Below are 22,958 nucleotides of genomic sequence, written 5' to 3'. Positions count from 1 at the left end.
TGAATTCAAATGCGTCCCTTGTTTGAATTCAAATGGGCAAATCAACTGAGGAAGCACACGTACTGTAGACCGCAGACATCCACAAAGCAGTGAAAAATCCACGATATATATTCACATATGCTTACATTTAAAATCCGCGATGGAGTGAAGCCGCGAAAGACGAAGCGCGATATAGCGAGGGATCACTGTATGCCAAAAAGTGGAGGTGTTGATTTTGGCAATTTTTTATGTTAAGCTTAACCTTATAGCCTAGGTATTTCAGCTTGCACAGTTTCCATACTCGTCATTTCCCGATGGGTTCCCCGAATGCTGACACCAGATCACAAAGCATGTCACCAGGAATTCAGTCACAAGAATTTGGCTATTCTTAGCACAAAATTCCACTGGCATTTCCTCATGGATCGTCACTGGGGATGAAATGTGGGTTCACCACCATGACCCAGAAAACGAGAGTCCATACAATGGAAGCATAAGGGGTCCCTTACCCCCAAGGAATGTTGTGTTCAGAAAAGTCATGAACACATTTTGTGGGATGCAAAGTGTATTCTGCTGTTGGAACTGATGCCACAGACATTAACCATCACTAGAGAAACCTATACTTCCACAATGAAGTCACGGCATGAGGCCATCAAACAGAACTGTTATGGGAAACTATTGAAGTCTACTTTCAGTGAATGTGGCTTCATAGAGCTTCACCATCCACTGTACAGTCCAGATCTGACCACCAGTATTTTAACACCAGAATCAATTCCTACGTGAACAGGCGGTTATGGATTGGTGGAGGTCCAAGTTGAATCTTTCTATTCCAAAGGGATTAAATCACTGGTGACTAAGTGGACCAAGTTGTTGAGGTCAAGGGGGTTTACATGGTCTTTATGCATGAGAGCTGACAACCAATGAATGTTCTTCCAGAAGTACAATGTGTAGAATGCAACAGCCAGGAATAAAGAACAGAGGTGCATTGTAGAGAAGAGCGACTAGGCTGATTCAGAACTGCAGGGTATGGATTATCAGGAAAACTTGAAAGTGTTGAACCTTTTTGGTTTAAGCAAATGGAGATTAATAGGTGACATGACTGAAGTGTTTAAAATTATGAAAGGAATTAGTCCAGTGGATCTTAGCTGTAACTTTAAAATAAATTCTGTAACAAGAACACAGGGACACAGCTGGAAAACTGTGATGGGCAGATAAACGTGACAACTGAAGCCTGACGAGTGAAAACCGAGCATGGAGGAGTGAGTGTTTAATGAAAGATAAGTGAGTGGTGATTGGTGATGGTGTGTTGAACGATAAGTGAGTTGTAAGAAGTGCTGAGCGACTACTCAGTAGCGATGTGCGATGAGTGACTACTGATACATGATAGATACGGAGTAATACTGATGTTTGATGACTGGAAAATTGGAGAAATGGACACCAGAATGTGGATAGACCACATTGACCACATTGACTTTTGTAAAAGTCAAACACCTTTCATTTTTTTTATACTTCAATAGAAAACTGTTATTAAAAAATGATTCAAGATCAACTATAGCACAAATGAGACTATTAAGCTTGGTGATTCTCTCTATTGAAAAAGACAAACAAATAAAAAATATAAGACAAAAAAATGTATCTAGCATGATTGTATAATTAGTTTCCTCTCTGACTAACACTTATGAGAACAATTTTCTAGTTTGGATTGCAATAAGTTATCAGTTGTGAACATTAATACGAGAATATGATTAAGAAAGATTTTCTTGTTTATCTGTGTCATATTACAGTAACGCTTTTTTAAACTGTAAATCATACCCTGTTAAATATGGAAACCAATAAATTGACCTGATACAAATGTCACTTTCAGCTATTAATATTACCATACACATTAATTAAAATAGCATATAAAACAATAAAGTGTCCACTTCTTCTTAGGTTCCCACTCAATAAAAACATTCATGTAGCAGTAGTCTTAAATGACTTCACAGTAAATGTCCATTCAATTAAATAAATATATAACCTGCAAATATTTTAATTAGTGTTTTAAATTTAAGTGGCCTATTCATGTTTCTGAAATATGTATTTAGAGTGTCATCTTTTTAGGCAAAAATTTAATATTTGACATTGAAACACTTATTTCAAAGAAACTCTATAATCAATTAAATATATCTACATTTAACTGAACTTTTGTTTCTTGAATTCTATATATCTTTTCCTTTAATATTATATGAGGGGCCCTCAATATTTTTCCCAGGGGGCCCCAATGTACTAGCTATGCCACTGAGTATCTTCTTATATGATACGCTACCATGGCTGTCTGTATGTCTGATGTCCAGGATTTTAAATCACCTGTAGCTCGCAAACCGTTTGAACTATTGGCCTGAAATTTGGTACACATGTACTACGTGACGTCTACTCTCCGCTTTCGGGGTGATGATTGGCCTCCAAGGTTACTCCTCTTTTTATTTTATTGTAGAATCAACTCTCATCAGCGTGCAGCAGGGCGGCTGTGCGGCACATGCATATGGGCGCTGTTCTCATCCCTACCACCTTTGCCGTCACTTCCCCTACCTCTTCATATCTTTAATCATTCTTGAGGTAGATTGAAGACTTAAGTGCCAGCTTAAATGAAAAATTAAGAAAAACGTACTAAGTAATTGCAACAAAAACACTGACTTAATCAGTTTTAACGTGAAAAGATACCGACAAAAGAAGAGAAGAAGCGGCCGCTAGGGTGGAGAAAAGAAGAGCTGGTCAGGAAGCAGCAAGCGCATCAACCTCTGAGCAAACAAATGATAAACGTACAGAGAAAGAGGATGAAAACTAGGAATGCTCAAGTCAAGTGTATTCACTGCACGTTAATATAATTTATACGCACATTCAGCTGAAGAGATGCTATTGGTACAATACAAACCTCTTACAGTTTTTCAGTGGGGTCTTTGAAATGTAAATGCCCATTTTCAGGGGATTCTGGAGGTATTTGTCTTGGCACAGCATCAACATCAGGGCTTCTGGCTCTTTGAAAAACTCTGACAGGTTTTATTCCCACATTTCTCACTAACCAATACCACCTATCGATTAAGGGGGTCTATTAATTTAGCTCATTCACTGAGCTGTTTGCAGGTTCTGCTGATCAAAGCTACATATGGATTACGGTGCCTTTCTGCCAATTCTGCCCTCTGTCAGACTGGAACAGGGCACCTCTCCCAATCACAACTAAGGGGTCCTTAGTGTCTCACAGCTGCCTGAAAAGAATTTTCTGCTTTCTTTAGTTTTAAACTGCATTCCTTTACACATGCTAAACATAAATATCTTAATACATAATTCGCCTGCCTCCTCACTCACGTCCGTCCGAAGCCGAATGCGCAGTCGCCTTCTGCGCAGCAGCCCGAAAAATCTTACGAGACCGACATCCAACCTCAACATCGCAGCAGGGGGCGGATTTACGGGCGCAAAAATTCAAAGAGAAAGGCGACTTCGATTAAAACTCTAGAGGCCTGAAAGGCGATTTCGACTACAGCTCGAGGCCTAATTATGCATTCTGATTTAATTACACATTCATTCAATACACCTATATCAGGTTTGTGGTGCTTATACTCATTACTATTCTATATTGTACTGGCACATTCATCATTCAATATTATACTATAAGCCTGGAAAATTCATCAACTAACAGTACAACCCTGTACAGTAATGAGTAAAGTGGACTACAATCATTACAAAACAACTTCTTCGTTACTTATCATTTGTTCTTCATACACTGCTAACACAAACTCGTGCCCGTTTCATCTTACGTTGTTCGAAACGGGCTCATTGTCTAGTCTAAAATAAAAAGAACAGGCTCAACAATTACCGTACATTATGGCATAATTACTTTTCAATTCTGGTTACAGACACATTTATTTATTATTACTTGTGCGCATACAGGCACATTTAGACATACTAATAAAAGATTTGAACAGTCAAATTATGTATGAGCCAAAAATTAGTTACGTGGCTGCAGAGTAAACATTGCCTTGGTTTAATTGTAATGATCTGGCCAGAGACTCAGAGTGCCATGGGGCTGGACACCTACTGAGCGCTGCGCTTGCAGAAGGACGAGGAGGAGGTTGGGAGCATGCGCTGATACTGTGATTTGCCTCATCCACCACACGACGAATCACCCGGATTGGGACCCGAATGCAGCCGTGCACCTTGCAGTGCAGTAAAGCACATCACTGAGAGATGGACGTCCTGGAAGAAATTGTGTAAGGTTCGAGAAGGGGTATTTGTTCTGCGGGCGCTATGGACGGAGCAGGAGGAGAACACCGTTTACGGTAGCGGCACGTGTGGGGACGAGAAGAAGCAACACCGTGTGTGGCAACAGCGCAGAGTGAACGATCTAGTAGAGGGGAACGACAGTCGCGAAACGGCTTGGTTCGGGGGTGGTAACACTGATACCGAAAAGTAAGAGACTCAAAACGACTGCGAATAGAAAATTAAGGCGTCTTGCACGGATTTAGCTGCGAAACAATCGATAAAGCTTTTCAGTTTCAAGGTGTTATTCCTCCCTGAATTGTTGTTTGTGGTACATAATGATGATTATTTTATTGCCTGCAATCGTGCAGCAGTACCTGTGTGTTTATGTGTGAGCCAAAAAATACTCACAAAAGCTGAAATTCAGAACTCTTTTCCTTGTCACTGTTTAAAGGAACGGTGCTCCGACTCGACTGCGCCTTCCATTTCCGATGTGTCAAAAATACACTTCATGGACTCGATCAAATATCAAATAGTGCAGTCCGCTTTCATTTTACAAACAGCACACACAACTCATCCACTCAAACATTCATCCGATCCACACATCGAGTGAATTACCTTCCAACTCCGTCGTACTGGAGATGCTTTAAGCTGCCGGCCGGCAGGTCTCTTAAACTTTTCCCTTTCAATGAGTGAGCACTTCCGATAGTCTTGAAGGAAAGAAAGAAAAAAAAACATGAAAACATGCGACCAAATTTAGGAAGTCAATTATGAAATGATGAAACAACTCAGCGGGCAGCTTTCGTCTACAGTGTCACACGGGTTTCCTAACCCTGTCATGTGACCGACTCTAGTCCCGAGAAACTCAGTACTACCTCTACAGCGCCTGCGCATTTTAATTTAGGCGACACCTGCTTATTCAGCGCCGAAGTCGGAACGGGGGCCTCCGCGACGGGCATGGGCACTAAGGTACAGGCTTCTGCTCAGTTAACATGCGGTACTACAATTAATTAACTGTTACTATCTGATCTGTAGAATAAAGTCATTATGAGTTTAGCATTTAATTCAGCATATCCTTCATGTGAAACCTTGCTTGCGTTGCTATGTGAAAGTGAAAGTTAAAAACAAAGCTGGTGAAAAGGCGAAAGAAAGGACGACATAAGTAAAGTAACTAAGAATTAAATGCTGATCATTTTTAACAGTGTCATTCTGGTGTTTAACTGTCCACCAGACAGATCGTGAAATACCGAGAAGGGTAGTTTCTGTTGCGCGGTGCCCTCCTTCTGATGATCGCGGCAGTAAAGTATGTAATTCGTGGTTAAAAATGCGCAGAGCGTGTACCCTATAATTAGGGTACATGATCGTCTTCGGGAATTTTGTTCTAAATTGCCGTTAACTAACTAACTAACAAATAAATAAATAGATAAAGTAAGGAAGTAAGTAACAAAGTTTACTAGACGTTGAGATGAAATTTAGTGCTTGCCTGAATTACATATGCATTCAAAAAGACGTGACGCGCCTGCGCACCTTACTTTGTGGAGATATTTCTTAGGAACTACGGCAAGCCAAATTAACATTTAGAGAGAACACGAAATGAATTTCACATATCTTAAAATGTAATTTACGTGAAACTCGCTTTGAGGTATCTTAAAATAATTTCCTTCACATTTTAAGATATCTGCAATACATTTTGAGATATCTGCGGTGGGCTGGCGTCCTGCCGGGGTTTTGTTTTCTGCCTTGCGCCCTGTGTTGGCGGGGTTTGGCTCCAGCAGACTCCCGTGACCCTGTAGCTAGGATATAGCGGGTTGGATAATGGATGGATGGATGGATGGACTTTGAGATATCTCAAATGCATTTCAAGATACAGTGCATCCGGAAAGTATTCACATTTTTTTCCACATTTTTTTATGCTACAGCCTTATTCCAAAATGGATTAAATTCATTTTTTTCCTCAGAATTCTACACACAACACCCCATAATGACAACGTGAAAAAAGTTTACTTGAGGTTTTTGCAAATTTATTAATAATAAAAAACTGAGAAATCCCATGTCCATAAGTATTCACAGCCTTTGCTCGATACTTTGTCGATGCACCTTTGGCAGCAATTCCAGCCTCAAGTCATGTTGAATATGATGCCACAAGCTTGGCACACCTATCCTTGACCAGTTTGGCCCATTCCTCTTTGCAGCACCTCTCAAGCTCCATCAGGTTGGATGGGAAGCGTCGGTGCACAGCCATTTTAAGATCTCTCCAGAGATGTTCAATCGGATTCAAGTCTGGGCTCTGGATGGGCCACTCAAGGACATTCACAGAGTTGTCCTGAAGCCACTCCTTTGATATCTTGGCTGTGTGCTTAGGGTCGTTGTCCTGCTGAAAGATGAACCGTTGCCCCAGTCTGAGGTCAAGAGCGCTCTGGAGCAGGTTTTCATCCAGGATGCCTCTCTACATTGCTGCAGTCATCTTTCCCTTTATCCTGACTAGTCTCCCAGTTCCTGCCGCTGAAAAACATCCCCACAGCATGATGCTGCCACCACCATGCTTCACTGTAGGGATGGTGCCAGGTTTCCTCCAAACGTGACGCCTGGCATTCACACCAAAGAGTTCAATCTTTGTCTCATCAGACCAGAGAATTTTCTTTCTCAAGGTCTGAGAGTCCTTCAGGTGCCTTTTGGCAAACTCCAGGCGGGCTGCCATGTGCCTTTTAATAAGGAGTGGCTTCCGTCTGGCCACTCTACCATACAGGCCTGATTGGTGGATTGCTGCAGAGATGGTTGTCCTTCTGGAAGGTTCTCCTCTCTCCACAGAGGACCTCTGGAGCTCTGACAGAGTGACCATCGGGTTGTTGGTCACCTCCCTGACTAAGGCCCTTCTCCCCCGATCGCTCAGTTTAGATGGCCGGCCAGCTCTAGGAAGAGTCCTGGTGGTTTCGAACTTCTTCCACTTACGGATGATGGAGGCCACTGTGCTCATTGGGACCTTCAAAGCAGCAGATATTTTTCTGTAACCTTCCCCAGATTTGTGCCTCGAGACAATCTTGTCTCGGAGGTCTACAGACAATTCCTTTGACTTCATGCTTGGTTTGTGCTCTGACATGAACTGTCAGCTGTGGGACCTTATATAGACAGGTGTGTGCCTTTCCAAATCATGTCCAGTCAACTGAATTTAACACAGGTGGACTCCAATGAAGCTGCAGAAACATCTCAAGGATGATCAGGGGAAACAGGATGGACCTGAGCTCAATTTTGAGCTTCATGGCAAAGGCTGTGAATACTTATGTACATGTGATTTCTCAATTTTTTTATTTTTAATAAATTTGCAAAAATCTCAAGTAAACTTTTTTCACGTTGTCATTATGGGGTGTTGTGTGTAGAATTCTGAGGAAAAAAATGAATTTAATCCATTTTGGAATAAGGCTGTAACATAACAAAATGTGGAAAAAGTGATGTGCTGTGAATACTTTCTGGATGCACTCTATCTCAAATACATTTTCAAATATCTCAAAATAATTGTGTCTGCATTTCAAGATAATGAATTTTCAGATATCTTAAATTGACCATTCATGCATTTTAAGATAGCTCAAAATCATTTCCTGTAAAACTGCTTATTATTTCAATGGGACTTCTTGTTTATTATAAGATATCTTAAAACATATTTGAGATATCTTGAAATGAGCAGGAAGTGATGTTGAGACATCTGAAAATGGACAGGAAGCTGTTTTGAGATATCTGGAAATAATTGAGCGTCCTTTTAAAGATATATTAAAATGCATTTTATCTGTAATTCAATTTGAGATATCTAAAATGCATTTCCAGATATCTTAAAATTAATTTTGAGATATCTCTAAATGTTAATTCGGCTTGCCATAAGGAACGTTCCCATAATGCATAATAAACTCGATTATTAGGTGAAAGACCAGCTTTTTTCTTGCAAAGTTGAGAATTATCAACTGTATCATTCTTTTTTAAAATACTAATTGATTACCTAACGTCTGTTAATGGCTGAATATGCTTATAACAGGTATTCCCAGAATTCTCAGAAATTGGTCAAATCATAGAGGAGCAAGTCTTTGGCAATGACTACTGCAAATTTGAACAATTTATACTCTACTGTTTTCTTTTAAATGCAAAAATTGATTAATAAATTACATTTACCTGTATATAACACTTTTCTAACCTTTTCAAAGTGATTTGTGTAGTAAGTGGGGAACCACATTAACCATCACCAAAATGTATTGTCCATCTGGATGTTGTGGTGGCAGCCATTTTCGTGCCAGTACAGTCACCATACGTTAGCTATTAGGTGGTGAAGGGGTGAGAAAGATAGTTATTGTAATAAGGAACAGGGGGTGATTTAGGGGCCTGAATGTCCAGGAGTTGGTGGGCAATGTAATCAGCTTGCTGAGGTACACCCTACTCTTTTTTGAACAATGCCTAGAGATGTTTTATGACTGCAGAAAGTGAGATCTTTGATTTTAAATCTCATCCAAAGAACGGCACCATTTTTACTGCACAGCATCCCATTCACCACACTGGGGCATTGGGGTTCACACACAAACCACAGGGTAAGGCCCCCCTGCTGATTTCACCAGTACATCTTTCAATTGGTCTATACTGGCCAGAACCAAACATGCTTACCTGCTCTGAAGTGCAGGTGGTGTAATCACCTAATTCATGTCAATGGCTGAATATGCCCGTGACAGTCCACCTCAACAAAAAATTAGATTGAAAATAGATGTGAGGATGAAGAAAGTTTAAAAACATATCGTAGGTTCATAGGGCCATTCATCACACATTGGGGCCACTCAAAAGATCAGTTGAGCCCAATCAATCATAGAAAATGTGCGAGTGTTTAAAGAAAGTTAAGGCATGAAAAGCCAGAAAACATGGAGAAATGTTTGTTTTTGTAAATTTTATATTTCATGTTTTATGTACAGTATATGTTTACAATCTGTACAGTTACTGTATTTTAAAAATCCCTATTATTACCAGGGAGTTATACTGTATCGATAGAACTCTCGCTTATGAAATACCGTAAACTAAAAATGCAGAGCATGTGTGTATTGTTGACCAATGGTTGACTAATCCAATGGAAACGCAGAAGGGAGACTGCCTTCCAGGACCATGGGTTCCTCCAGTACGCTGGGTGGCAGCGTCCCTGTGGCATGGCTTCTGTTTGGACATCCGCAGGGCTGCAGAGGGAGTTGAAGTTCTGAATGGCAGCTCTGCCTGGGTCTATAGCTGGATATGGCACAGATCTGGCAGAAGTACCCCCGGGCCCAGCTTAAAAGTGTGTCCTATATCTCACAAAGGGGAGTCCGAGTCGGGAGAGGAGAAGGACCTGGGGTGGAGGTGGTGGAAGACAAGAGAAGTAAGGAATAGAGGAAGGTATAGGAAAGAAAGAACAAAGGGAAAACACTGAGCTTGATGCTTTTTTAAAGAGTTATTGTGTCTAATAAAAGACTCATTTCAAACCTGGGACTTGCTTCTGGTCCGGTTGTGTTTGATGTTTGGGGTTTGAAACTTCTCCTACAAGCCATAGTATGTGACTATATGTGGTGCGGTGACTTTTTCAAGTAGATCTCTCTTGCTTGTACTAAGTTCTTGCAGTCCATACAGCTCTGAGAATGGTGGCTTTTCTTATCTGTAGGATGGAAATGCTGTTTGAAGTTTAGGGTTAAAAGTATTTCTGAGCATTTGTTCTACATGAAAACTACTTGGACTTCACTATCTGTAGTTTAAGATTTTCTAAAGTCAGTCATTTTCTAACCCGCTTAGTCCTGAATAGGGTTGCAGGGTTGTCATCTAGCTTAGGGTGCAAGATAAGAACAAACTCTGAAAAGGTCAGGAGTCCACCACAGGGCAAATACACACAGGCACACACCCCAGTCACACACACGGGCCAATTTTGGATCACCAGTTCACCTAACCTGCATGTCTTTGGATGCAGGGAAGAAACCCATGCAGATGTGGGGAGATCATGCAAACTCCACGAAGGAAGGACCCGGGACACAAACCCTGGTCTCCTTACTACAAAACAGCAATGCTACAACTGTGCCAACATGCTGCCCTGTTTTATAAAGCGTTAAAACAAACAAACAAAAAAAAAGTAGAAGATTGATTTGTTGACCATTTGGTGCCTCTTTGCAGGCTGGACATTGAGGAACAGTGCCAGAGCTTTTATGTCTAAATCCTGCCTGTCCGCGTACCATCTAATTTACAAACATTTCACAATGTCAGTTTACAATCAGGGTGGCTCAGTAATCTGCTCCCTTCAGGCATCACCTCTACCTGCTTCTCTTATTCTTTTAGTTTCATTTTATGCAATGTAAACATCTGAAAATCAAAGTTCAGATCACCTTGTCTTCTGACAGCTCTTAATCATAGCTTGTGCACATGAAGTCTGCAGGCTTGTCTTACTGGTTTTGTTTGTTCCATTTATAGATTCACATTCTTTTACAAACTGATTTTTTATAACATTACAAGTGTAGTTTTATTTGTTTTTGAACTTGTTTTGTATTGCATGGCATACACTTGAAGTGATAAATTCATAATTTACCTTGAAATGCCTTGTTTTCATTTATTTTTTTAAGTCTTGCAGTGTTATGTTAACCATTATAGGAAAGGCCCTCCTACTAGTGTTTCCATACTATTCTTATAATTAGAACATTTTTGATGAGAACATCCTATTCAACCCAACAAACCCACCAACCCTATCCTCCTAAATCCTTCAAAATAACATTAAGTTCAGTTTTGAAGATCATTAAAGTCCTACTGTTTACCACACTACTTAGAGATTAATTCCTTAAAAAACAAGTTTCCCACTGTGTCCCCATGTTCTTGATGAACTCATTTTAAAGTCACCGTCTCGATCCACTGGACTAATTCCCTTCATAATTTTAAACACTTCACTCATGTCACCTCTTAATCTCTGTAAAGGCTCAGCTCTTTTCATCTTTCCTCATAACTTATCCCCTGTAGGCCCTGAATCAGCCTAGTTGCTATTCTCTGGACCTTTTTCTAGTGCTGCTATGTCCTTTTTGTAGCCTGGAGACCAAAACTGCACACAGGACTCCAAATGAGGCCTCACCAGTGTGTTATAAAGCTTGAGCAGAACCTCTTTGGACTTGTACTCCACACATTGGGGTGCTATATAATCTGAGATGCTGTTAGCTTTTCTGGTCACTTCTGTATGCTTTCTGGACATTGATAGTAATGAACCCACTACCACTCCTAGGTTTTTTTCCCATAAGGGGTACTTTTGACTTTCAGACCTCCCAAGGTCATTAGAATGAACTGGAAATTAATATTTGAGGTTTGGATGAGGCAATAATCTTGAGGTTGATGTTCCATCCATCCGTTTTTAGAGCATGGTTGATCTGATTCAGTGTCATCACTACAGGGAAAAGCTCACCTGGACTTGTAGTTTTACTAATTAAATGTTCTCCTCACTTATCACAATGTCAGGCAGTAGTGATATGTCACCTGTTGTTTAGCACATCCATGTAAGAATTTCACTGCACAAGTGACAATAAGGACCATATAAACTTATACCCCATTATTGGTGATGGCCATTAATGGCTTATCGGGAGGATACTTTTCAATGGAGTGCAGAGCAATGGCCCCAAAATTAGATTGATTGGTGATAATCCATGATATGGATTTGGAAGAAATAAGTGGATAGGACAGGTGAGCTTTGTTGGGCTGAATGGACTGTTCTCATCTAGAGCGTTCTAATGTTCTAATATGTTGTTGTGTCTTGGTAGAGTAATATGTTGCTCTACTTTCCCCTTTTGTATTATTAAGATGTAGCCTCTGTTAGAACGCCTCAAATCCCACAGACTTACTACTGTTTATAAGGTGTTATAGTATATAACTTCTCACCAACCTTCCCTTCTATATAGATAGATAGATAGACAGATACTTTATTAATCCCAAGTGGAAATTCACATACTCCAGCAGCAGCATACTGATACAAAAACAATATTAAATTAAAGAATAATAAAAATGCAGGTTAAAAAAGACAATAACTTTGTATAATGTTAACGTTTACCCTCCCGGGTGGAACTGAAGAGTCGCATAGTGTGGGGCAGGAACGATCTCCTCAGTCTGTCAGTGGAGCAGGACGGTGACAGCAGTCTGTCACTGAAGCTGCTCCTCTGTCTGGAGATGATACTATTTAGTGGATGCAGTGGATTCTCCATAATTGACAGGAGCCTGCTCAGCACCCATCGCTCTGCCACAGATGTCAAACTGTCCAGCTCCATGCAATAAATAGAGCCTGTCTTCCTCACCAGTTTGTCCAGGCGTGTGGCGTCCTTCTTCTTCATGCTGCCTCCCCAGCACACCACGGCGTAGAAGAGGGCGCTCGCCACAACCGTCTGATAGAACATGTGCAGCATCTTATTGCAGATGTTGAAGGATGCCAGCCTTCTAAGGAAGTATAGTCGGCTCTGTCCTCTCTTGCACAGAGAATCAGTAATGGCAGTCCAGTCCAATTTATCATCCAGCTGCACTCCCAGGTATTTATAGGTCTGCACCCTCTGCACACAGTCACCTCTGATGATCACGGGGTCCATAAGGGGCCTAGGCCTCCTAAAATCCACCACCAGCTCCTTGGTTTTGCTGGTGTTCAGGTGTAGGTGGTTTGAGTCGCACCATTTAACAAAGTCCTTGATTAGGTTCCTATACTCCTCCTCCTGCCCACTCCTGATGCAGCCCACGATAGCAGTGTCGTCAGTGAACTTTTGCATGTGGCAGGACTCCGAGTTGTATTGGAAGTCCAATGTATATAGGCTGAACAGGACCGGAGAAAGTACAGTCCCCTGCGGCGCTCCTGTGCTGCTGACCACAATGTCAGACGTGCAGTTCCCAAGACGCACATACTGAGGTCTGTCTTTAAGATAGTCCACGATCCATGCCACCAGGTATGAATCTACTCCCATCTCTATCAGCTTGTCCCTAAGGAGCAGAGGTTGGATGGTGTTGAAGGTGCTAGAGAAGTCTAGAAACATAATTCTTACAGCACCACTGCCTCTGTCCAAGTGGGAGAGGGATCGATGTAGCATATAGATGATGGCATCCTCCGCTCCCACCTTCTCCTGGTATGCGAACTGCATATCTATAACCTCAGGCAATTAGGTGTACTAAAATACAAGCAGGAGTTAAGTTGCACATAAAACAATGTATTTTTGGTATTATTCATAAATAATAACAATATGCAAAGTAAATTTGAATATTGGCTACCATACAACCTGATTAAATGGTGATGTGTAGTTTCAGGTGGCACACAGACTTGTTAGTTATTTAAAAATGTCTCTAGTTAAGGTATCATTCAACTTTCTTCAGAACAGGCTGCATTGCCTGCCTCAATATGGCTGCCGAGTTGTGCTCTCCATTGTGTTGTCTTCTTCAGTTCATGGTGTGATGGTCTTCATCAGTTTGGTAAGAGAGATATGCTTCTTCATGATCAGAGGTTAATAAGAGAGACAGTGTGAGGTTGAGCAAGTAAATTTATAGATGTGCTGTCCAACCCCTAGAGCCAATAGGGCGTCATAGTACTTAAAGGCCTCTGAGACAAGCCAATACCTCAGACCAATGGGGAAATAGAACATCTTAACACCTGCCACCCCCCAAACCATATGTTAAGGTAACCTGGCTTCCTTGCGGGGGTTGAAAGACTTTAGCAGAGAAATACTTGCCAATCTAGTTTAAGGCACATCTGCCCTCCATCTCTGTCATAAAATTCAGAGACCCATTACTAAAGGGGGGGTCAAACGTGAATACTTCTCACTAATGTAACACTAAATTACATTGCTTTGCCTAATTTACAAATAAATATTTGTAAATATTTATCAAGTTATATGCAAAATCTTACATCACAATATATGTATATCCTGCTGAGGAATGGCCAGATGATTTTTTTGTTGATCTAACTGGTAGAAACATTTAAAGAATTAAACCAAAAAAATAAAAATAACTCTAGTTACCAATTCCTAATGATAGACAAGAAGTAAAGTTGAGGAAACAGGCAAAGGGGTCAAACTGAATGAAACTCACAAGAAGCCTAAAAGCAAGGATTATTTTGTAGGTCGTTATATCCACAGATCGGATAACTAAAGGAGCCCTCAGCTGACCTTTTATCCCATTACAAGAGCCTTGAAGCCACGCCCCTAGAAACACGGGATGGAGCACTAATGACGGCTCTCAAACTGGAGGTGACAGAAGGACCTGAAACTAGCAGTCAAGACGTTAGAATTTACAAAATAAAATCCCACGAACCTAATCATGACAATGTGAAACCAATGATAGCTATAGATATAAGATAATTAAAGGACTTTATTCAGCCCTGAAATAAACATTTATACAATGTAGTGCAAGTAGTGATGAAATAAAGAAATGTAACACTTATTGTTGGATTAAAATTTCCACCATCAATACGTTGTGGCTCACGCAAGGTTATTGCCGTACCTTAAGTTAATTTCTTGTTTATTTATTATTTTTGTTAAAAATAATTTTTCACCTATTGTTCTTAATTCTTAATTAGTTTTAGTTTTATCTTGATGTTATAGATTTTTCCTAAAAGACAACACGTAACATTTAGAAGGTTCAAGCAGAGGTCCTCCAACAGGTCCTTCCTTGCTCTAAAGCCAATCGCTGTCCCATCACACTGTGTCTGTTGGCAGTTTCAGTGGCAGTACTGACATCAGATCTGAGACAAGTTGGACCTGTCTGATGTGTTGGTCCTGATTTGGTGTAGTCGATTAAGGGTGACCTTTCATCTGTCTACTAAAACCTTGAGACAGTGAAACAACTTAATCCATAGTGTCTAACAAAACTGGTGCTTGACGCTCCTGTCTGCAGCATGCCAGTGGTCCTCCCTCTTCCATTTAGTGACAACTGGGGAATTATGGTCCATACTGGAAACTGGCCTAGTGTGGCTTTTGTCTTACTGTGACCTCAGCACCCTTCACTGATGACCTGATCAGGCTTTGCTTCAACTGGACCTGGTGATGTTAAAGTGCATCTGACAAGCTTTTGTGTCTTTGCAATGCCTCACCACAGTTGCTGAATTGCTGGTCAGAGGGCTGAAACAAAATTGGCCACATTTTTTTGAAAGTACACAAGCTAAAACTCCATCCATCCATCCATCATCTAAATCTCTTTATCCTGAGCAGGGTTCCTGGGGATCCGGAGGCAATCCCAGCAATAATCTATCTAACGGCAAGAACAATCCCTGGACAGGGCACCAGTCTATTCTAGGTAAACACACACATGTTCTCCCAATGTTTGCCTTGGTTTACTTCTGGTGTTTTGGTTTCCTCCCATTGTCCAAACACATGCAGGTCAGGTGGATTGTTAATAGTAAATTGGCCCCTACTGTTTGTGTGTGGTGTGTTCACCCTGCGATGGACTGGTGTCCCATCCAAGGGATTTTCCTGCCTTGCCGGCCAGTGCTTCCTAGGATAGGCTCCAACTTTCATGCGATTCAGCTCAGGATAAGAAGATGGATGGATTATTATTTGTGAGCACACTTGTTTGAACTGCTTCTGCTCAGTTCCAGAGTCTCATAGTCAGATATTAGGCATTCCCTATGTGGAGTTTGCCATACTCTTACAGGTTTTAGCTCCTCAAGGCCATAAAGCTGGATAAGTAGGATAGAAAATTCAATTTGGTTCAATTCAATGCAATGCCTTCCTGTTGGAAGGACTATGTCAGATGTCCTGATTGTTTTTTTTTTTTTTGTTTGTTTATGGAGAGAGGAGAAGCCTTGCGTTTCTGGTAGATCTAGTGGTGGTTTTGTGGGAGTTTTTGTTTTGTGCCTTGTTAGTCATTCTTGTATGTTCATGTGACCATGACTTGAAAATCCCTAATGCAGTTGATTACATTTCCATTCTCTTGTTTAGTTGCAGACATGTTGTTTCGGCTTCTTGACGTGCTCTTCATTTTCATCTCTGAACCTTCAGAAGGTAAGACTATTTTGAAATGCATATTTTTAGGCTACTTGACGAATTTTAACCACACTAGAGGGATCTCTGTTGGTGTAATGTGGCTTGCTCTTATAGCCATAATGGGACTTATGCATGGGCTAACCTTGGCCTGCCAGGCCTCAGAATAAATTGAGGTATCAGAATAAGTATTTATTCTTTGTTTCCATAGAAGTGTTACTGGCACTGGACTGGTTGATTGAATCCTCTTTAATTTCTTTATCAATAAGGTTGTACCACTGCCCCAGGAGAACAACTAAACCCCTGGTTACCGCACAATTAGAAAACTGCTGGAGCAAAACAGTTCAATATCGAAAATGTATCGGGGCAACGTGACCAACGCTCGTCCTTTTATTTGACCCCTCACCCCCATGTCCCAGCTCAGCATTAAACTACAAGCAATAAACCAAATAAAGAAGACGAAAACAATTACACATACTGTATGTATTTTACATATAGCCAAGAAAAACAAACAAACAAGTACATAACATAGTAATCAAAACCACCTGTCCCGGTTTAGCAGCGTGATGTTCATGATTAGGAGCAACCAGTTTGTCCAAATAGGTTAACTGTCTTTACTGTTTATGGCAAAGAGAAAGCCTACCGGAATACGCCAGCCATCGAGCCGATAAGAAAAAGTTCAATCCTACCGGTCCAAAGAATCGTCAGCGAAACCAAAGAAAGAAAAGAGTCCGTCTTCAGAGACGCGTCTCCCTTGTGTCGCTGAGTGAACAAAAAAAACTTTTTCCAGCAAGTGTATTTCTTGGCGCTACCTCTTCGCTTCCCTTTGCTCCACTACAAGATGTCTCTCTCTCTCTCTCTCCCCTTCTTTTACGGTTTTAAAGTCTTCAGCACTAACTGTCCTGTCCGTGTTACGACCTCCCCCTTAAAGGTGTATTTACAGTGTCCAGTTTCCCTGGAATGCACCCTAAGGAGCAGCAAACTGCCAATGGAATAATAGCACATGTGGCACCCGCTACAAGGTGGTGAGCTCCCCAACCAATAATGATTTTTTTTTATCTGTTACTTAAACAGATGTTTGTAGTGATGGTGGTGCAGTGGTTGCGCTGCTGCCTCGCAGTTAGGAGACCTGGGGACCTGAGTTTGCTTCCCGGGTTCTCCCTGCGTGGAGTTTGCATGTTCTCCCCATGTCTGCGTGGGTTTCCTCCGGGCGCTCCGGTTTCCTTCCACAGTCCAAAGACATGCAGATTAGGTGGATTGGCGATTCTAAATTGGCCCTAGTGTGTGCTTGGTGTGTGAGTGTGTTTGTGTGTGTCCTGCGGTGGGTTGGCACCCTGCCCGGGATTGGTTCCCTGCCTTGTGCCCTGTGTTGGCTGGGATTGGCTCCAGCAGACCCCCGTGACCCTGTGTTCGGATTCAACGGGTTGGAAAATGGATGGATGGATGGGTGGAGTGTTGTGATGGTCAAGAAAAATGTTTAACCGTATCCTGTTATGGAAAACATAGATTAAAAAAAATGATGACACAATAGTCTTCAATGGGGCCAAACAATAAGGAAACAATATCAAAATGTCCATGAAAAAAATCTCAATTCTTTTTATTCACATAATCCACATTTCAGATACCCAGTTGTATGATCACAAAATCCAAAAAAACTCTCTTGAAGGGCTGGGGAGCCCACTCAGTTTGTGTGAACAAACTTTTGAACTGATGCTACCCACTGACATGTCACCTCATATCAATATTGCAGAGTGTGATCAAGTATAATTAGAAAATAGAATACATTCAGAAAAGAAAAGTGACTAAAAACATAATGAATTGGAAAGTCTGCCTCATATTTGTGCAGATTCGTCACTAAGCAGAAGGTCATCGGTGCAGTTTCATAAACTGCTGTTGTAAAAAATTAAAATAGAACATAAGACAACAACAACAACATTTATTTACATAGCACATTTTTATACAAAAAAGTAGCTCAAAGTGCTTTACATAATGAAGAAAATGAAATAAAAATAAAAGACAAAATAAGAAATTAAAATAAGACAACATTAATTAACATAGAAAAAGAGTAAGGTCCGATGGCCAGGGGGGACAGAAAAAACAAATCTATCTATCTATCTATCTATCTATCTATCTATCTATCTATCTATCTATCTATCTATCTATCTATCTATCTATCTATCTATCTATCTATCTATCTATCTATCTATCTATCTATCTATCTATCTATCTATCTATCTATTCATCCAGCTGTTCACAAGAGGATTTTCCAGAAATGGTTTATTCAACAATATTTTCATCAAAATACATGTGTTTGCTATATTGTGAAGATAAACTGGACATTTGAAATACGGATTATGCAACATGAAGACCTCTACTCTCACTTACACACTCTCACAATCACACATACACACAATTACAGCATCTCTCACTCTCTGTCAGGCTCCACCCCTTCTGACAGACTCTCTCTCCCTCTCTCTCACTTGCTCTACCTCAGGCTCCAAGTCTCCACCCCTTTTAGCAACACATCTCTCTCTCTCTCTCTCTCTGTGTCTCTCTGCCCTTGCTGTCTGTCATTGTAACTTAGGCTCCACCCCTTTTGACAGCATCTCTCTCTCTCACACACACACACTTGGTCTTTCTCTGGCTCCACCCCTTTTGATAGCATGTTTTCTCTCTCTCTCTCTCTCTCTCTCTCTCTCCCCCCCCCATGCTCCTCCCTCTCTAACAACTTTGCTCTCCCATATTTTTTAAGACCCCATCAGAATTTTCATTGTCATTCATTTTTTGCTACAAAGAGAACGCAGCTTATCACTCAAAAGAATCAAAATCTACTGTCTATCAGTACTAGGCTATGGGACTGCTTATCTTCCATAGCACTGGGATTTCTGATCAGAGTGGGTAATAAACTGCTCCATCTATCAAGATAATTTGACACAAAACAGGCTTCCCTCTGCCAGAAAGATAGATAAGAACTACACAACAACAATACACCACAAACTCAGTCATGGGATTGTTAACATCCAGTAAAGTCCGGACCACAAACCTATCTGGAAATCTATTGGCTGCCCTAAAGATGGTGCACTGTATGGGAAATCTCCTTGTGGTTTGACTGAGCTTGAATTGTTCTGCAAAGAAAAGTTGGAGTAAAACTGTAAGCTGACAGGGACAAATCTAAATTGGATTATTTATCAAAGGGGTTTCGGCTAAGGGGTGGGCAACTCTTATGCACTAAAACCATTTAAAGTTTTTTTTTTTTTAATTTTGAATTTATTTCTGCATTTATGTCAACAAACCACAATCTTTTGTAATGGTTTGTATAATTCATATATCTATTGCTTGCCTTTTTTATACATTGTTATGGGGGCTTATCATGTTTTCAAACACTAATGAACTTGGCTCAAGTGAAGTGTGTTGTCTTTTAGGGTCTGTTTCAGATGTGACCATAATCACAGCCTCTCCTGGTGAAGATGTTTTGCTCGGTTGCTTCTTCAAGCCGCAGACAGAATCTGTGGACGGCTACTTAGCTGTGAGGTGGCTTCGCGACTTTTCAGTGGTTCACTACACTATCGATGGAGAAGATCTTTCTGATTTAACTTCACACCAGTTCAGAGGAAGAACCCACATTTTTCCATCCCAGTTGTCTATGGGCAATGCATCCCTCCTGCTTCAGGATGTTACAGTTGATGACACAGGAAATTACACATGCAACCTGATTGGCAACACGCTGAGGTCAACACAGAGCATTCAACTGGACGTCCAAGGTAGGAGATTAAGGTGGATTGGGGAGGATTGTGCGAATACAAGCGGCTGAAAAGAGTTTCCTCTGCATGGTGTCTGGGCTCTCCCTTAAAGATAGGGTGAGAAGCTCAGTCATCCGGAAGGGGCTCAGAGTAGAGCCGCTGCTCCTCCGCATCGAGAGGAGTCAGATGAGGTGGCTCGGGCATCTGATCAGGATGCCTCCTGGACGCCTCCCTGGTGAGGTGTTCCGGGCATGTCCAACCGGGAGGCGGCCCCGGGGAAGACCCAGGACATGCTGGAGGAACTATGTCTCCTGGCTGGCCTGGGAATGCCTCGGGATTCTCCCGGAAGAGCTAGAAGAAGTGGCTGGGGAGAGGGAAGTCTGGGTATCACTGTTCAAGCTGCTGCCCCCGCGACCCGACCTCAGATAAGCGGAAGAGGATGGATGGATGGATGGATGGATGGATGGATGGATGGATGGATGGGGAGGATTGTAATGAGTGTAAGTTTATAGGGTCATTATTGTCACATGTACAGATTACAGTGGAATTCTTACTTTGTCAGCACTCTATGATACCATGATTACCTTTAAAGTTTTGTCCCTCTCACTTGAAAACAATGTGGACTACAATGTCCACATGATAATATAGTGTAATGAAATACCAGAGACATAAATATCATCAGATCAAATTGTGATATTAACTTGTTGTCCTTGAGGAGCATAGTCAGTGGGATAGGGAAGGGATTCATTATACTCGGTAAAACCTTAGGATGGCCTAAATCAACTGTCAGGAATATCAATAAGAAGAAAGAACGCACTGGTAAGCTCAGTAATCGGGACTGGTTGGAAAAGGTGCTATATAAATAAAATGTATTATTATTATTATTATTATTATTATGACAGAAGAATCCTCATTACAGTATAGAAAAGGCCCCAAACGCCTGTCCGACAGATCAGAAACAGTCTTCCGGAGGCAGATGTGTGTGTGTGTCAGAGACGACTATCAGCAGAAGAAAACAAATACAGAGGCCACACTGCAAGATGGAGACCACTAGCTAGTTGCAAAAACAGGATGGCTAGATTACAATTTTTGAGAAGGTACTTAAAAGAGCCGGCAGAATTCTGGGAAAAAGTCTTGTGGACAGACAAGACAAAGAGGAACCTGCTGTATCAGAGTGATGGCAAAAGCAAAGTGGGGAGATGAAAAGGAACTGCTCAAGATCCACAGCAGACCACCTTACATGTCAAACATGGTGCTGTGGGTATTATGACTTAGGCAAGTATGGCTGCCACAGGTCCTGGCACACTTCTCTTCATGGATGATGGAACTGCTGATGGCAGTCGCACAATGGATACTGAGGTGTGTAGAAACATCTGATCTGCTCAGGTTCCAGCAAATATCCCAAAACTCAACGGACAGCTCTTCATCCTACAACAAATTACAAGTTAATGATCCAAACATATTTCTGAGGCGATACAGGAGTTTTTCAAAGGTAAAAAAGTGGAACATTCTTGAATGTCCAAGCCAGTCACCTGATTTAAATTTAGTTGAGTAGGCCTTCCATATGCTGAAGAAAAAACTCAAATGGACAAGCCCACTAAAACAAGCAGGAGCTGAAGATGACTGCATTAGAGGCTTGGCAGAACATCACCAGAGAAGACCCTCAGCACCTGCTGATGTCTATGAATTGCAGACTTCAAGCAGTCATTGCATGCATGAGGTGTGCGACCAAGTCCGAAATATGACAGCATTAATAGCCCTGCCATTGCTTTGTTCCAAATATTATGGGGACCTGAAATGGGAGGCCATGTAAAAAAAGGGTTGTGTGACTGAAATGTCTGCCAATCCCCTTAAATGAAAGTCTGCATTGTGCACTTTTGTTTTTGTAATTTTAAACTGTGGAGCAGAGGGGGAAATCAAACATTATGGAGGATAGTGTAACTAAAGAAAAATAACGTTTTCTAACAGGCCAAGATCTTAACAAAGTGTAGAACTAATGCTTCAGTGATGGGGCTGAGATTTGGTGCTAAGGTGGTCCCTTAGTTACAGTGTTGTGTTGCTTCGTTTAATTCAATATATAACAAACATGGAACATTAGACAATTGGTAAAGTAGATTGAAATTCTTCACTAATACACAAAAAACACTATTGCATGCTATTGATACAGATTTGTGCGTATGTGTCTTTTGTTGGTATCATTCTATTGTCAAGTATTTCCGAAGGAGACACCCTAATAAGAATTTCATTGTTCAGAATACACACCCTGTGTCATGTAAATAGAAAATTTAGTAGTGGGTTGCCACTGCAAAATGTTCAGTGCTGTAGAAGCCAAATCGTCGGAGCAAAAGACGCACCAAAAGGTCTTCACCTGAAATGAAGGCTCAAGGAGTCAGAGGATAGGCAAACACAGTATATAGTTTTATTGCAATAAACAATAACACGGACTCAACCCAATTAGGCCAAATAAAGCTTTTTCCACATTTTGTTATGTTACAGCCTTATTCCAAAATGAATTAAATTCATTTTTTTCCTCAGAATTCTGCACACAACACCCCATAATGACAACGTGAAAAAAGTTTGCATAAGATTTTTGCAGATTTATTAAAAATAAAAAAACTGAGAAATCCCATGTCCATAAGTATTCACAGCCTTTGCTCAATACTTTGTCGATGCACCTTTGCAGCAATTCCAGCCTCAAGTCTTGTTGAATATGATGCCACAAGCTTGGCACACCTATCCTTGGCCAGTTTCGCCCATTCCTCTTTGCAGCACCTCTCAAGCTCCATCAGGTTGGATGGGAAGCGTCGGTGCACAGCCATTTTAAGATCTCTCCAGAGATGTTCAATCGGATTCAAGTCTGGGCTCTGGCTGGGCCACTCAAGGACATTCACAGAGTTGTCCTGAAGCCACTCCTTTGATATCTTGGCTGTGTGCTTAGGGTCGTTGTCCTGCTGAAAGATGAACCGTCGCCCCAGTCTGAGGTCAAGAGCGCTCTGGAGCAGGTTTTCATCCAGGATGTCTCTCTACATTGCTGCAGTCATCTTTCTCTTTATCCTGACTA

General features: G+C 41.2%; 2 protein-coding genes and 1 long non-coding RNA gene across 5 annotated transcripts in view; 1 reads left to right on the top strand and 2 right to left on the bottom strand.

Moving 5' to 3' along the window:
* Positions 1–5,035, bottom strand: part of LOC114669698 (uncharacterized) — a 59,257-nt gene extending 54,222 nt beyond the window's left edge. The window contains exon 1 of the mRNA XM_028825884.2: positions 4,828–5,035. Within this exon, the coding sequence (XP_028681717.2) occupies positions 4,828–4,947 (120 nt within the window). The 5' untranslated portion in view covers positions 4,948–5,035. The remainder of the gene's footprint in view (positions 1–4,827) is intronic.
* Positions 5,036–5,082: 47 nt separating this feature from the next.
* Positions 5,083–22,958, top strand: part of LOC114669699 (V-set domain-containing T-cell activation inhibitor 1-like) — a 35,685-nt gene continuing 17,809 nt past the window's right edge. The window contains exons 1-3 of one of the 3 annotated variants that reach the window (XM_028825888.2): positions 5,083–5,178; positions 16,116–16,178; positions 19,580–19,918. In XM_028825888.2, the coding sequence (XP_028681721.1) occupies positions 16,124–16,178; positions 19,580–19,918 (394 nt within the window). In that variant the 5' untranslated portion in view covers positions 5,083–5,178; positions 16,116–16,123. Of the gene's footprint in view, positions 5,207–16,115; positions 16,179–19,579; positions 19,919–22,958 lie in introns of all 3 variants that reach the window. The other 2 variants (XM_028825887.2, XM_028825886.2) reach the window with 2 other exon arrangements.
* Positions 19,712–22,958, bottom strand: part of LOC127527381 (uncharacterized) — a 102,451-nt gene continuing 99,204 nt past the window's right edge. Inside the window, exon 2 of the long non-coding RNA XR_007934676.1 lies at positions 19,712–19,866. This is a non-coding gene — a long non-coding RNA (uncharacterized LOC127527381). The remainder of the gene's footprint in view (positions 19,867–22,958) is intronic.

Source organism: Erpetoichthys calabaricus, chromosome 4 (genome assembly GCF_900747795.2).
Source record: "Erpetoichthys calabaricus chromosome 4, fErpCal1.3, whole genome shotgun sequence".
NCBI classification, from domain to species: domain Eukaryota; kingdom Metazoa; phylum Chordata; class Cladistia; order Polypteriformes; family Polypteridae; genus Erpetoichthys; species Erpetoichthys calabaricus.
Note: the sequence above shows the minus strand (reverse complement) of the source record. Positions and strands in the feature narration are given on the sequence as shown.